The 14,237-nt window shown below is 35.0% G+C and overlaps 1 protein-coding gene across 6 annotated transcripts in view; it reads left to right on the top strand.

The window, feature by feature from the left end:
- The window catches only part of ZNF566 (zinc finger protein 566), a 29,824-nt gene extending 19,289 nt beyond the window's left edge, over positions 1-10,535 (top strand). For all 6 annotated transcript variants that reach the window (XM_055310721.1, XM_055310720.1, XM_055310719.1 and 3 more), the window contains one exon: positions 7,769-10,535. In XM_055310721.1, the coding sequence (XP_055166696.1) occupies positions 7,769-8,793 (1,025 nt within the window). In that variant the 3' untranslated portion in view covers positions 8,794-10,535. The remainder of the gene's footprint in view (positions 1-7,768) is intronic.
- The last annotated feature ends 3,702 nt before the right edge of the window (positions 10,536-14,237 follow it).

Raw genomic sequence — 14,237 nt, 5'->3', positions numbered from 1 at the left:
AAGTCCTGATCTCTGACAAGATAGAACCCATTACCTTTTCTTTCAGAAGTGTTTGGTTATACTTTGTCTTCCATGTAAATTTAAAAATTTACATTAAGTAAAGTTTCATTAAAAAATTTTTTAGGGGGGGTGGCTGGGTGGCTCAGTCTGTTAAGCATCCGACTTTTGATTTCGGCTCAGGTCATAATCTCAGAGTTGTGAGACTAAGTCCCATTGAGTGTGGAGTTGGCTTAAAATTCTCTCCTACTCCTTTTGCCCCTTTCCTGTTAAACAGTTTTCTTTTTCAACATGCATCTATGAATAAAACTTGCAACAAAGTGAATGTAGAGGGAATGTACTTACAACATAATAAAGGCCATATATGACAAACCCATAGCTAACATATTCAACTAAAAGCTTTTCTTCTAAGATGAGGAGTAAGATAAGGATGCCTACCCATGCCACTCTTATTAGCATAGTACCAGAAGTCTTAGAATAATTAGGCAAGAAAAAAGGCATCCAAATTAGAAAGGAAAAAGTAAAACTTTCTCTATTTGCAAATGACATGATATTTATATAGAAAACTCTAAAGATACCACCAAAAAAATTGTTAAAATCAATAAATGAATTCAGTGCAGGCCCAGGATACAAAATCAATATACAAAAGAGTCAGTTGCATTTCTTTATGCTAATAATCAACACTCAGAAAGAAATGAAGATAATCCCATGTACAACTACATGAAAAAGAATAAAACACCTAGGAATAAATGTAACTAAAGAGGTGAAAGACCTATACACTGAAAACCATAAAACATAAAAGATTGAAAAGATACAAACAGATATTTGTGTTCATAGAGTCAAAGAATTAATGTTAAAATATCCATATTACCCGAAGCAAGTTGCAGATTCAATGAAATCCCTATCAAAATTCCAATGGCAGTTTTCAGAGAAATAGAACAATCATAAAGTTGTATAGAACCACAAAAGAACCAAATAGCCAAAACAAACTTGAGAAAGAACAAAGCTGGAATCATCACACTTCCTCATTTCAGACTATATTAAAAGCTATCAAAATTAAAACAGTATGGTACTGGTATAAAAACAGACACATCAATCAATGGAACCAAAAGTCCCAGAAATAAACCAACATACATATAATTAATTAATTTATGACAAAGGAGCCAAGAATATACAGTGGTGAAAGGACCTCTTCAATAAATGGTTTTGAGGAAACTGGACAGCAAGAATGAAACTAGACTGTTATCTTACACCATATATAAAAATCAGCTCAAAATGGAGTAAGGTCCAGAACATAAGACTTTAAACCACAAACCTAGAAGGAAATGTAGGCAGTGTGCTCCTGCATCCTTGATACCAGTTTTGGCAATGATTTTTTGGATTTGATATTGAAAGCAAAGGCAAGAAAGGTAAAAATAAACTAGTAGGACTACATCAAACCCAAAATCTGCACAGCAAAGGAAATTGTGATTTTGTTTACCTACAAAATGGAAGAAAATGTTTGCAGATCATATATCTGATAAGGGGGAAATATCTAATATACATATACAGAACCTCTAAACTCCATAGCAAAAAACCTAGTTAAGACATAGAAGATAAAAAAAGAAACTTGGATAGAACTAAAAAATATAATGGCAAAATTCTTTTTATAATGGCCAAAGTTTTTAAAACTCACTGGATAAACTCAATAAAATGGAGATAATGGAAAAGTTGGTGAATTTGAAGGTAAATCAAAATTAGTTCACATAAAATAATGGAGAGAATAAAGATTGAAAACCTGAAAATAGAGTTTCAGAGACACCTGAGACGACAGAGGTTTAACATTTTATCAAAGTCCCAGAAGGAGAAAGTTTGGGACTGAAAAAAGTATTGTAAGAAATGGCTTACCAAATTCAGTGAAAGATATGCCAATTCAAGAAGCTCAACCATCCCAAACAAGATAAACACAAATCCATACCAGACACATCATAATCAAATTGCTGAAAATGGGTGACCAAAAAACAATGAAAGAACCATAGGAAAAATAATGCATTACTTATAGGGAAACAATTACTTGAATGACTGGGTTTCTCTTATTTTTTGTAAACCATAGAGCCCAGAAGATAGTGGAACAATATTTTATTGTGCTAAAGAATTGTTAATCTAGAATTTCAAATTCCACAAAAATCTATCAGGAATGAAAGTAAAATTAAGAAAAGCAATACTTGGTAACTGAGACTCACCTGAGGATCCCTGTGGGACCAGGCAGTAGTGGGGAGACTAGCAAATGAGAAAGAATTTATACCATCTTAAAGGACTTAAAGTACTTGTTAAGTCTAGGAGACAGCTGTCCTGTGAGAATGCAAGCCAGTGTTTCCAGATAGTGTTGTCTTTCAAGGAAGTCAGAAATCCAGATTTTTATCGTAAATCTGATATCTCACGCCTGATAACTAATTCAAAACTTCAGAGAACTGTTGGGGGCAACATCAAACACAAATGCCTGAGTAGGATACGTCCTGACTCATCAGGTTCTACTTCTATGGAGTTTTCTCTTTTTTTGAACCTCAGAAATTCTACCAAGATAGATCTGGTTAAAACTCCATAAATTCTGCTCAGCACAGAAGGGAACTCTCTGATTACTAAGCATTTTGTTCATCCCTGGAAATTTGTTTTATTGTTATATCTTCATCACTGCCGTATTACCCTTCCAGAATTCATATTTTATGTTTATTTTCTTTTTTTTTTAAGATTTTATTTATTTATTCATGAGACACACACACAGAGGCAGAGACACAGGCAGAGGAGGAAGCAGGCTGCATGCAGGGAGCCCGGCGTGGGACTAGATCCCCGGTTTCCAGGATCACACCCTGGGCTGCAGGCAGCGCCAAACTGCTGTGCCACCAGGGCTGCCCTATATTTATTTTCTATATAATATTCCCACCGCTTTTTTGTCACCATTTCTGTCCTTCCTCTGAGAATTTTTTTCATGATTTCTAGTTTTAATGATAATTGACTTTTCATGGTGGAATTTTAAGATTAAAATTTAGCACACACCTTCCTTTATCCTCTAAGCATAATTATGTCATGACTTCTAAATTATTGTTCAATTCACTTAATGACTATGTAAAACAGCTTTCATTGCTGAGCTCTGTAATCACATTTCACTTGTATGATTTGTTCTTTTCCATGCAATTAATCCTTGTCGTTAAGTTTTTAATTTTAATTCCAGTATTTTCAACATACATGCTATATTAGTTGTAAGTGTCTAATATAGTGATCAATAATTAATCCTTAATTGAGAATTGCTTAGTTTTCTGAGTAGCTCTCATAAATCTAACTCTTCAGACACATCAGGTAACTGGTTTATTTTTTTTAAGAGATATGTCTCCTCTAACCCTCTGTTCTTCTGCCCTAATTGAGACTGTTACATAGCTATCATCTTAGAATTTCTCTTCATTATCATTGATTCCCTTCACCATGCTCCTTTGAATTTCTTTTGATTCTCTTCTGTATTTGGATGCCTCAGATACATTTGTATACCCCAACTCTTGGGTCTCTTGCCTTCCTCTTTCTGGGTTTATTCCTTTGTTATTCTGAGGCACATGTTCCAGAAGCAATCAAGGAAAGTATGCAAGAAAAGTAAATAGAAAGTGTATTTTATGAATCATTATATGTCTGAAAATGTTTTCACTTCACACTCATCTTTCATTGATATTTGACTGGAAATATAATTTTAGGTTGAAAAACTTAACTTCAAAAATTTGAAGGCATTGCTCTATGGATTTTTAAAATCTAGCATCTAGTGTTGAGAAATCCAAAACACATTCAGGTTCTTAATTCTTTTCTGTGATCTATTTAATCTCTTTGGAAGCTTTTAGAATTTATTCTTTATTTATAATGTCTAATATTTCAAGTTGAGGTATTATGATGTTGATTTTTATTCTTTCATTTGTCTGGACACTGAGACATTTCATTCTGGAAACAAAATATCTGAAATTTCTTGTATTATTTTCTTGATTATTTATTCCCCATTATCTTCTCTGTTCTCTGTGTGTGTGGTTTTTTTTGTTTTGTTTTTTTTTTTTAGAAGCACAGGTAACAACCTGGACTTGTTTTTTTGTTTTTTTTTTATTTATGATAGTCACACACACAGAGAGAGAGGCAGAGACACAGGCAGAGGGTGAAGCAGGCTCCATGCACCGGGAGCCTGATGTGGGATTCGATCCTGGGTCTCCAGGATCGCACCCTGGGCCAAAGGCAGGCGCCAAACCGCTGTGCCACCTAGGGATCCCTGTTCTCTGTGTTTTTAACTTTGAATGTTCAGTTTTTCTTTCCAGTGCCTGGCACCATGTCTGACACATAGTATGGGCTCATTAAATTTTTTGAACGATTAAACGCTTATAATTCAGATCTTGAATTTCTTGTCTTAGCTCTAGAATTTTTTCTATTTTTATATTCTTTGTTGTACTTTCTGTGAGATTTTAGTAAGTTCTAATTCTCATTCTTTTAATTTTTAAAAGATTTTATTTATTTACTCATGAGAGACAGAGAGGCAGAGACATAGGCAGAGGGAGAAGAACGCTCCCTGTGGGGAACCTGATGTGGGATTCAATCCCAGGACCCCAGGATCAGGACCTGAGCCAAAGGCAGATGCTTAACCACTGAGCCACTCATGTCCCTCATTAATTTTTGTAAAGGATGTTTTTCTCTGAATATTTTTTTCTGACATTATTCTTTTATGAGATTATTATATATTTTGGAAGCATTCTTCTGAATTTTAAATTTTTTCTCCATTGTCTCTCTTTCCTGAGTTTTTCCCTTTGTTCATTTTAATCTCATGTTTAAGATTGTTCATTTTAATCTCTCATATTAAGATTTTCCTGAAATTGCTAGTTATTCAAGGCTTTCTGCTCATATAAAACTGTGGTAGTAAAAAGCTGATCTGAGCTTATTTGTATCCAAGGATGTGCAGATTTATTGGTGGTAGTCACTGTAGAGTGATCTACCTAGAAGAATTCTTTGACTGACATCACCTATCTGATCTTTTCTCTTGGGCTGGTTTTCTCTGGAATGGAATCCTGTACTTTCTTTCTAGGAATCAATAAAATGAGCTTGGCTGCCAGATTCTGAAAGTTTGCTGAGGATATCAGCTGGGGAATCAGCCTGCTCTATGGGGTAGATTTGAGAACCTGAGGTCTGTCTGTTTCTTAAAGATTTTCAATTGATCTTCCTTTTTGCAGCCCCTCATATACCCTGCTTTCAAAGGTACCTGTTGATTGCAATTTTTGGAAATAACTGAATTGTGCAGTAGGACCAATCTGCAACCTAGGTTTCAGAGTGTTTATGGTTAACACATTATTACCATTACTTCTACTGTAGTTTCCAAAATTTTGTTGCTGCTTTTTCCTCTTCTATTTTTTGTCCCTGTGGAGTTTCTTCTTTCATTTAATCTCGTCACTATCACTTTAGTGGAGCTTCTTGAAGGAATAATAGTAAATGTGTATATTCACTGTGTGAATTTTTTAAGACTTCTTTTACTAAGGACTATATATTCAAATACTTGTTAATCGAGTCAGTTAATAAATATTTGTTGATCTTCCAGTATGTAACAGATACTGTGCTTAAAGTTGGATACACGTTGATGAAAACAATAGACATTTTACTTTTAAAATGAAGTAAACACGAAGACCTTAACACCTATTCATGGAAAATGATATTAAGCGAACAAACAAATATGTAATTGTGAATTGTGAAGATACTGATAAGGAAGAGAAGAGAGTGCTAAAAGTGTAATTAATTACAAAGAGGGTATAATCTGATCATGGGATCAGAGAAGGCCTGAAAAAGTATGACCTTTAGAGATTTGGAAAATGGGCAATAGTTATCAAGGCCAAGAGTGGAAAACCCATCTACTAGACACAAAGAAAAATTTCTGAGAAGACCTGAAGAGGGATTAAAACCTGGGAGCATTTGAAGAACTGCAAAATAGGGCAGTGTGGATAGAGCTTAGTAACTAAAAGGGAGCATAGCTTGAGATTTGTTGGAAGAGGCAGGCAGCAACTAGATCATTCAGAGCTCTGTAGACCATGTTCAGCAGATTGGCTTTTATTGTAAGAGAAACATCATAAGGGATGGATTCCGGATTGCAAACCTGAAGCAGGGAACCTAGGAAAGAAAGAGGTTGCCCTGATAGTTCAAGAGATGTATTAGATATTGTATTTAAGATAGGAAGAGTTTCAAGATATATTTAGAACCAATATTAGGCAGTATTTGCTGACTAATTATATGAGAGAAAAGATGGTATTAGAATTTCACTTTTTTGGTTTGATGCTTACCCACCATAGTGTGGTCTTCAAAACACTTCACTTGCAAAAACAAAACAAAAAACAAACAAACAAACAAACAAAACACTTCACTTGCCTAGTAGCCTCATTTTTGTGTAGAAATTCTTTTGAACTATCTCTAAAATACTAAGCACTTACTTTATGCCAAATACTTTTTATATATTCTTTATAATCCTTACAATAAGTGTTATTACTTCTATTGTATAAACAGAGAATTGAGAACTTAGGAAAATGAGTTCATTTCTTTGGCCAAGAAAACAAAGCTTATAATTAACTTGAGTGTGAGTTCAAAATTGACTGAATCCGGTAATTCTGAGTTTTCAGTACAAAACACTGCCTTTATATTCTCTTCTTTCTCTTTAAGCCCTTCCTATCAGTTCTTCATCACTGTCATAGTGCTTATGTGCTTGTTAAGTCCTCTTCTCTTCTAAGATCAGCATCACAGAATTCCAAGCCAAAAAGTATTTTCATCAAACCCCAGATATATTCCATATTTAGTCACAAAAGAATCCTCACTATCTACCACTCATACTAGATTCATTCATTTTCCCATCTGGATTGCTACCCTCTTTCTTTATCATTTGTTAAAGAGACGCTGGGCCTCCATTTACAAAATCTAGACCAGTACTGTCCAATAGAACTTTCAGTGATAATGGAAATGTCCTATGTTTGTCATTTCCAAAATGGTAGTCACTAGCCACAATTGGCTATTGAACACTGGAAATGTGGACAGTGCCACTGAGGAATTAAATTTGTTTTTTAAATTTAATTTTAATTATGTTAAATTTAAATATACACATATGCTCATGGCTACTGTAATGGACAACATAGATCTAACCAGGGGCTGGCAACATTTTCCTAAAGGACCAAATAATAAATATTTTAAGTTTGTGGTCATTGTGGTCTCTGTTACAACTACTCACTTCTGCCATTATAGTATAAAAGCAATTATACACAATACATAAACAAATAAATGTAGCTATGTTCCAGTAAATCTTTACTTATAAAAATTGGTACAGTGCTGCAGGCCATATAGTTTGCCAACCCCTGGAATTTTTTCTTAGACATACTCATTTAATCCTGATAATAACTCTGTTTGGGTATGATCATTTCCCTTGTTTTACAGTTCATCCTGGGGGATGCTCCTATAGGTGTGTATGCATATGCTGTGAGATTTTTTTTGTGAGTATTTATGATTAGAGTCATTTTGTATCAAGGGAGATGAGACTAAGTCATCCTTATGTTCAGCAAGCTCCCCTAAGTAATTCTGATCAGTAGCAATGTTTGGAAACCAATGACGTACTTACTGCTCTCATCTTACTATAATCCATCCTGAGTCTCTTGTTGTCTGTTTTTTTAAAGTTCAGCTTAATTCTCCCATTTTAACTGAAGTTTCATTTTTCCCAAACAAGAAAAATGTGAGTGATTACTTTCATATTTTCTTTCAGTCCTGGAATCAAGATGTGAGACCAAGAAATTATTTCTGAAGAAGGAAATTTATGAAATAGAGTCAGCGCAGTGGGAGATAATGGAAAGACTTACAAGACATGACCTTCAGTGCTCTAGTTTCAGAGATGATTGGGAATGTAATGGCCAGTTTGAGAAACAACATGGCTCTCAGGAGGGACACTTCAGTCAACTGATATTCACCCATGAAGGCATGTCCACTTTCAGTCAGCATCCATCCTTTACTTTACAGCAAATCATTAATAATAAAGAGAAATACTGTACAACTAAGGAATATAGGAAAACCTTTAGACATGACTCACAAATTAATACACATCAGATAATTCATACCATTGAGAAACCCTATGAATGTAAGGAATGTGGAAAGGCCTTTAGACATCCTTCAAGACTCAGTCATCATCAGAAAATTCATACTGGCAAGAAGCCCTTTGAATGTAAGGAATGTGGGAAAACATTTATTTGTGGTTCAGACCTTACTCGACATCACAGAATTCACACTGGTGAGAAACCCTATGAATGTAAGGAATGTGGAAAGGCCTTTAGTAGTGGTTCAAACTTCACACGACATCAGAGAATTCACACTGGTGAAAAGCCCTATGAATGTAAAGAATGTGGGAAGGCTTTTAGTAGTGGCTCGAACTTTACTCAACATCAGAGAATTCATACAGGGGAGAAACCCTATGAATGTAAGGAATGTGGCAATGCCTTTAGTCAGAGTTCACAACTTATTAAACATCAGAGAATACATACAGGTGAGAAACCCTATGAATGTAAGGAATGTGAAAAGGCTTTTCGTTCTGGTTCAGACCTTACTCGACATCAGAGAATTCATACTGGTGAGAAGCCCTATGAATGTAAGATATGTGGGAAAGCCTATTCTCAGAGTTCACAACTTATTAGTCATCATAGAATTCATACTGGTGAGAAACCCTATGAATACAGAGAATGTGGAAAGACCTTTAATTATGGCTCACAACTTATTCAACATCAAAATTTGTACTGGTGATAAACCAATAGAATATATGAGATCTGGGGGAAGGCTTTTAATTACAGCTCAAAACTATTCAACATTAAAAAAAAAAACCTATTCAACATTAGAGAATTTATCTTGATAATAATCCCTTTAAATAGAATAATGTAGGAACATCTTATTTGTTGACTCCAGCTTATTCAGCCTGGGAAAAATCATGTAGGAGAAACACTCTACAAGTAGAATATATTTTAGAAGCCCATTAATAAAAACGTATTTTTCTTTTGACATCAGATAATACAAGCTAGCAAATACTGAAAGTCACAGCACTTTTGACACCTTTTTAACCTTATTTTAAACCTCAGGATTCATGCTGAAATAACCTAATTTTCATTTCCCCCTAATCTGTATATAGTTGCTCTATTTTTAATGTTTTAACCCATCTTAAGTTTATGTGACTGTAAAGACCATCTCTTTACATCACATTCTGTAAAACACTTAATATCTGAAAGAAGTGACTTCTTTATTCAAAGATGGCTTATTTTTGTTATTTACAAGACTTAGGCTTTCTTGTAAAAACATTGATAACAACGTTCCACACAGTAACTAGAGATCCTCTCATAGCTTCCTGGTATTTCCTTATGTTGCTGTGATATCATTTTATCAAAATCTTATTGATAGACATTTTAGTTTCCCAGAGTTTTTGCCATTATACACAGTGCCCTAATGGAAATTCTCCCTAAGCATATCTTTGTATCATGTATTTTAATTGCAGAAATCATGCATGAACATATTTTCCTTTTAAAAGATCTAAACATTGCAAAAAAAGGCAAACATACCCTTTGACTACCATCCTTGTACCCATTTCCCTTTTTGAAGGATAGTCATTATCTGTTTAGTATTTATCCTTCCTGAGCATTTTTCTATGTTTTTATACATATTTGTCTCAGTAGAAATTATAAAACGGGGATAATTATAATACCTACCTCAAAATTTTGTGAGGATCAAATTAAGATACATAAAAAAAAATTAAGATACATAAAGTGCTTAGAATTGTGCCTGTCATATAATAAATACTCAGTGAATGTTGGTCCTTATTTTACTCCTTGTTATTAGTATTATTTGTTGAAAAACAACAGTTTCTGCAGACCTTGCTGAACACCAAGCAGGACATGTAATTGAAGAAAAACACACTCAGTAATGAATTCAGAAAATTTTCCATTATCACTTATTTCCTACGAAACATGAAATAATCCTAGGTGTTAGTGGGGAAAGTAATATATGGCATGTGTAGGAAAGACTTTACTCAGACTGGCATCCTTTTTACTATGTAATATAATACCTAATATCAAAACAAACAATATAGACAAACATTGTGACACTGATGAAAAAGTGTGGAAAGAAATAGAATTATGTTTTAAAAATGGATATGCAATGAAACCATATAGTTACTGGTTTAAAATGTTAGGGGTGCATTGCTGGCTTAATTAGTGGAGTATGGAACTCTGTATCAAGTTTGAGTTTGAGCTCCAAGTTGGGTATAGAGATTACTGGAAAATAAAATCTTTAAAAAAAAATTGAAATAGGGACAACCTGGTTGGCTCAGTGGTTGAGCATCTGCCTTCAACTCCGGGCATGATCCTCATGAGGAGCCTGCATCTCCCTCTGCCTATGTCTGCCTCTTTCTGTGTCTCTCATGAATAAATAAATACTTTTTTAAAACAAATAAAAATAAAATGTTAAATACAGTGCTGCTTCCTGGTAGATTTGAAAACCTAAAAATCATTTTTAGAAACATAAAAATTACAGTATTGACTCAAAGAATTCTAAGAAGACTTATAAAAACACAGAAAAGGAGAAATTTAGTGTAATACAATAACATTACTACTGACAAAGCACCAAACCAAATTTATTTTTAAGGCAAAACATTATCAAGTATTTGTTTTTTTCTGTTTTGTTTTGTTTTAGAGAGAACATCTCAAACAGGCTCCATACCCAGTTCAAACTCAACTGGGACTCCATCACAACCCTGAGACCATGACCCAAGCTGAAAACTAGAGTTGGACACTTAACTGACTGAGCCACCTGGGTGCTCCTAAAACATTATTGTTTAAGGAACTATTTGTTATACAGAGTTAGACATCTCATAACATACTCAAATATAACTTGATGTTAGAACAATCTTAGGACACCCAAAAAGGGAAGCTATTTTTTAATATCATCCATGAAGATATATGCAAGCATACTGAAGAAACTAGCAAACTGTAGGTACTATTAATAATAGAAATGAAACTGGTTGAGCCAGTACCTAAGTGAATACCCAGTTCCCTGTTCCAGATAACTGATGTAAGGAAATGAAGGCCCCATTTTGCCAGCTCTTCTGATTTTGGAGGGAGAAACCAGATTTTGTGTGTGTGATAGCTTTTTTTTTTTTTTTTTAAGATTTTATTCATTCATGAGAGACACACGGCGGGTGGGGGGGGGGGCGGTGCAGAGACACAGGCAGACGGAGAAGCAGACTCCGTGCAGGTAGCCTGACCTGGGACTCGATCCCTGGTCTCCAGGATCAGGCCCTGGGCTGAAGGCGGTGCTAAACCGCTGAGCCACCCAAGCTGCCCAGCTCTTGATTTTTAAATGGTAGCTCAGGTTTTTAAAGACCCCCTGAGGACCAAAGGAGATATGTCAACTGTACAAACAGCCTGTGACTTACTTTTGCCCTGGAGACTAAAGCAGTGAATGTGAGAAGGCTTGCAGGAAGAGGTTTTATTTATTTTTTGTTTTTAAAAAGACTATATTTATTTGAGAGCACAAGCAGGGAGCCAAATTTGGGACTGGATCCCAGGGCCTTTGGATCATGACCAGAGCCAAAGGCAGATGCCTGACCAACTGCCTAACCAGATGCTCCATCGGAGGAGTTTTTAATAGTGCAAATTCCTTGGTCCCAAGCAAATTTAGGGTTGCAAATGAATGGTACAACACAAGATAATTTATTTTGTTAGAATTTCTTAGTTGTGAATGGGTTTAGATTAAGATATTTCCAGAGATGAAGTAACTAAGCTCCCAAGTGTAAGGATTTTTTTGAGGACTTGATCTAGCCCCAATATTTTAGAGTTCTTTATTCTAAACATCATACTAAGTTTAAAAATTCGTTATATTTTGTATGTTGCATATCCCATTGTTGAGCTATATACACACTGAAATTTTCAAGAATAGTTAACCTGTGAAGAGGAAAACTAACCCGACCATCACAATTTTGAACTAGCAGCAAATATGTTCCTGGCATTATGTATTGTGTTCTAGATGAAAGGTTAGCAGACTTCCCATTAAGGGCCAGGTAGTAAATATTTTAGCCCTGTGAGCCATACTATATTTTAGTAGTTTGCAACTACTCAACTCTGTCATAACTCCTAGATTAAGCATTCTGAAGTTAAGAAAAGGTCCCACATCTTAGCTTTGTTTAGGTTAGATTAGTTTTGAAATAGATCTTTTCTATACCTCAGTTTTCATGCTTAGCAACCAAATTCCTGCATTGGATGGATAACAGTCTTGGAAGGAAAATCTCCTATGTCCATATTTACGGGTCTGTCCTTCCATTCCTCCAAACCCCCACTCCCCACTTCCTTTTTCTTAGATCCTATGTTAGAGGGTTAAAAAAACAAAACATTGAGTTATTTGTTACAGGCGTATGCCTGTGAAGTATTTTATGATCAATTTTTAAAAAGTGGAGTCGGGTGCATGGTGGCTCAGGCAGATGAGCGTCTAACTCTTGATTTCAGCTCAGGTTATGATCTCAGGGTTGTGAGATCAAGCCCTGCAGCCAGCTCCACAATCAGCACAGAATCTACTTGGGATTCTCTCTCTCCTTTTGCCCTTCCTCCACCCCCTACTTTCACGTGGGTGCTCTCTGTCTATAAAATAAATTAATTTTTTAAAAAAGTAGAAGTGAGCAAAATGTCTGCAAATGGGAGAATTAGTAAAAACAGGTATTAGTTAAAACAGGTATTTCACATATTTTCCATTACTATCAAAATGAGGACTGCTAAATAAAATTTTATATTCTTTTATGACCCAGTTTTAAGTCATTGACTTCCTCATCAAAAATTAGAGGTAATGCATTTGCACCCAAAGCAATGAAGCAATACCAATAAACAAAAAATCTGTCTTTCGTTATTCCTCACTCTTATCTTAACCTGTCCATTTCCTTCTGAGTAATGTTTGAACCTTACGTATATCCTCCATATGGTTCTTTATGCTTAAATATTAACACTTTTAGTATTTATATAAAAAAATCGATGATACCCTTTGTAATGTGTTTTTTAAATTCAACTACATTTTGAATTTCCCTAGTCAGTAAATGATGATTTAGTTTTTTAAATGGTTACATAATATTTCATACCCAAGTGTGCTTATATCAATACCTAATCAACTATTCCTCCACTGTGATATTTCAGACTATTTCCTCTCTTCCATTTAAAAGTAGTGCTTCAATAAACATTCTTATTTTATATTCTTGTCTATTTATTTCATTTCTATAAAATTAGTTTCCAATACTTTCTGTTTCTTAGGATGGTATTGCTTATAGAAACTTTCAGAGGGAAGAGGATAAAGGAATAGAGTGCAGTTTTTCATATATGTGGGTGTGTATACACCCACACAGATTTTAACAATACACCTGGAATTCATCATTATATATGGTGTAATATAGGATGTCAGCGCTATTTCCATTCAGAAATAAACCCAATTATGGGATCCCTGGGTGGCACAGCGGTTTGGCGCCTGCCTTTGGCCCAGGGCGCGATCCTGGAGACCCGGGATCAAATCCTACATCAGGTTCCCGGTGCATGGCGCCTGCTTCTCTCTCTCTCTCTCTCTCTCTCTCTCTCTCTCTCTCTCTCTCTCTGGGACTATCATAAATAAATAAAAATTTAAAAAAAGTAATAAACCCAATTATGCCAGAAACAACTATTGAACTATTCCTCTTTCTCCTACTAGATTAAAATACTTTTATTATATATTAAATGCTCATTTCTCAGATCTATTTCTGTACTCTGTTTTCCAGCAATCTGTGACTTAAACTTTTTTTAGTAACTTATTACTTGGAAATAGAGATTTGTATATTCTTTTTTTAAAGATTTTATTTATTTATTCATGAGAAACACGGAGAGGAGAGAGAGAGGCAGAGACACAGGCAGAGGGAGAAGCAGGCTCCATGTAGGGAGCCTGACGTGGGACTTGATCCCGGGTCTCCAGGATCACGCCCTGGGCTGAAGGCACCACTAAACTACTGAGCCACCCGGGCTGCCCGAGATTTGTATATTCCTAACATAATTTTTACTTGAAAATAAAGACAAATGCTTCTTTATTAAAATTAATTATTTTACCCAGTTCCAATGAAAAATGATTTGGGATTGCTTTTTTTTTTTTTTTTAAGATTCTGTCCATCCATTTGAGGGAGAGAGAGAAAGTGTGAGAGAACATGA

Source organism: Nyctereutes procyonoides, unplaced genomic scaffold (genome assembly GCF_905146905.1).
Source record: "Nyctereutes procyonoides isolate TBG_1078 unplaced genomic scaffold, NYPRO_anot_genome, whole genome shotgun sequence".
NCBI classification, from domain to species: Eukaryota; Metazoa; Chordata; class Mammalia; order Carnivora; family Canidae; genus Nyctereutes; species Nyctereutes procyonoides.
The sequence above is the reverse complement of the archived record's forward strand: the minus strand, read 5'-3'. Positions and strand labels throughout refer to the sequence as shown.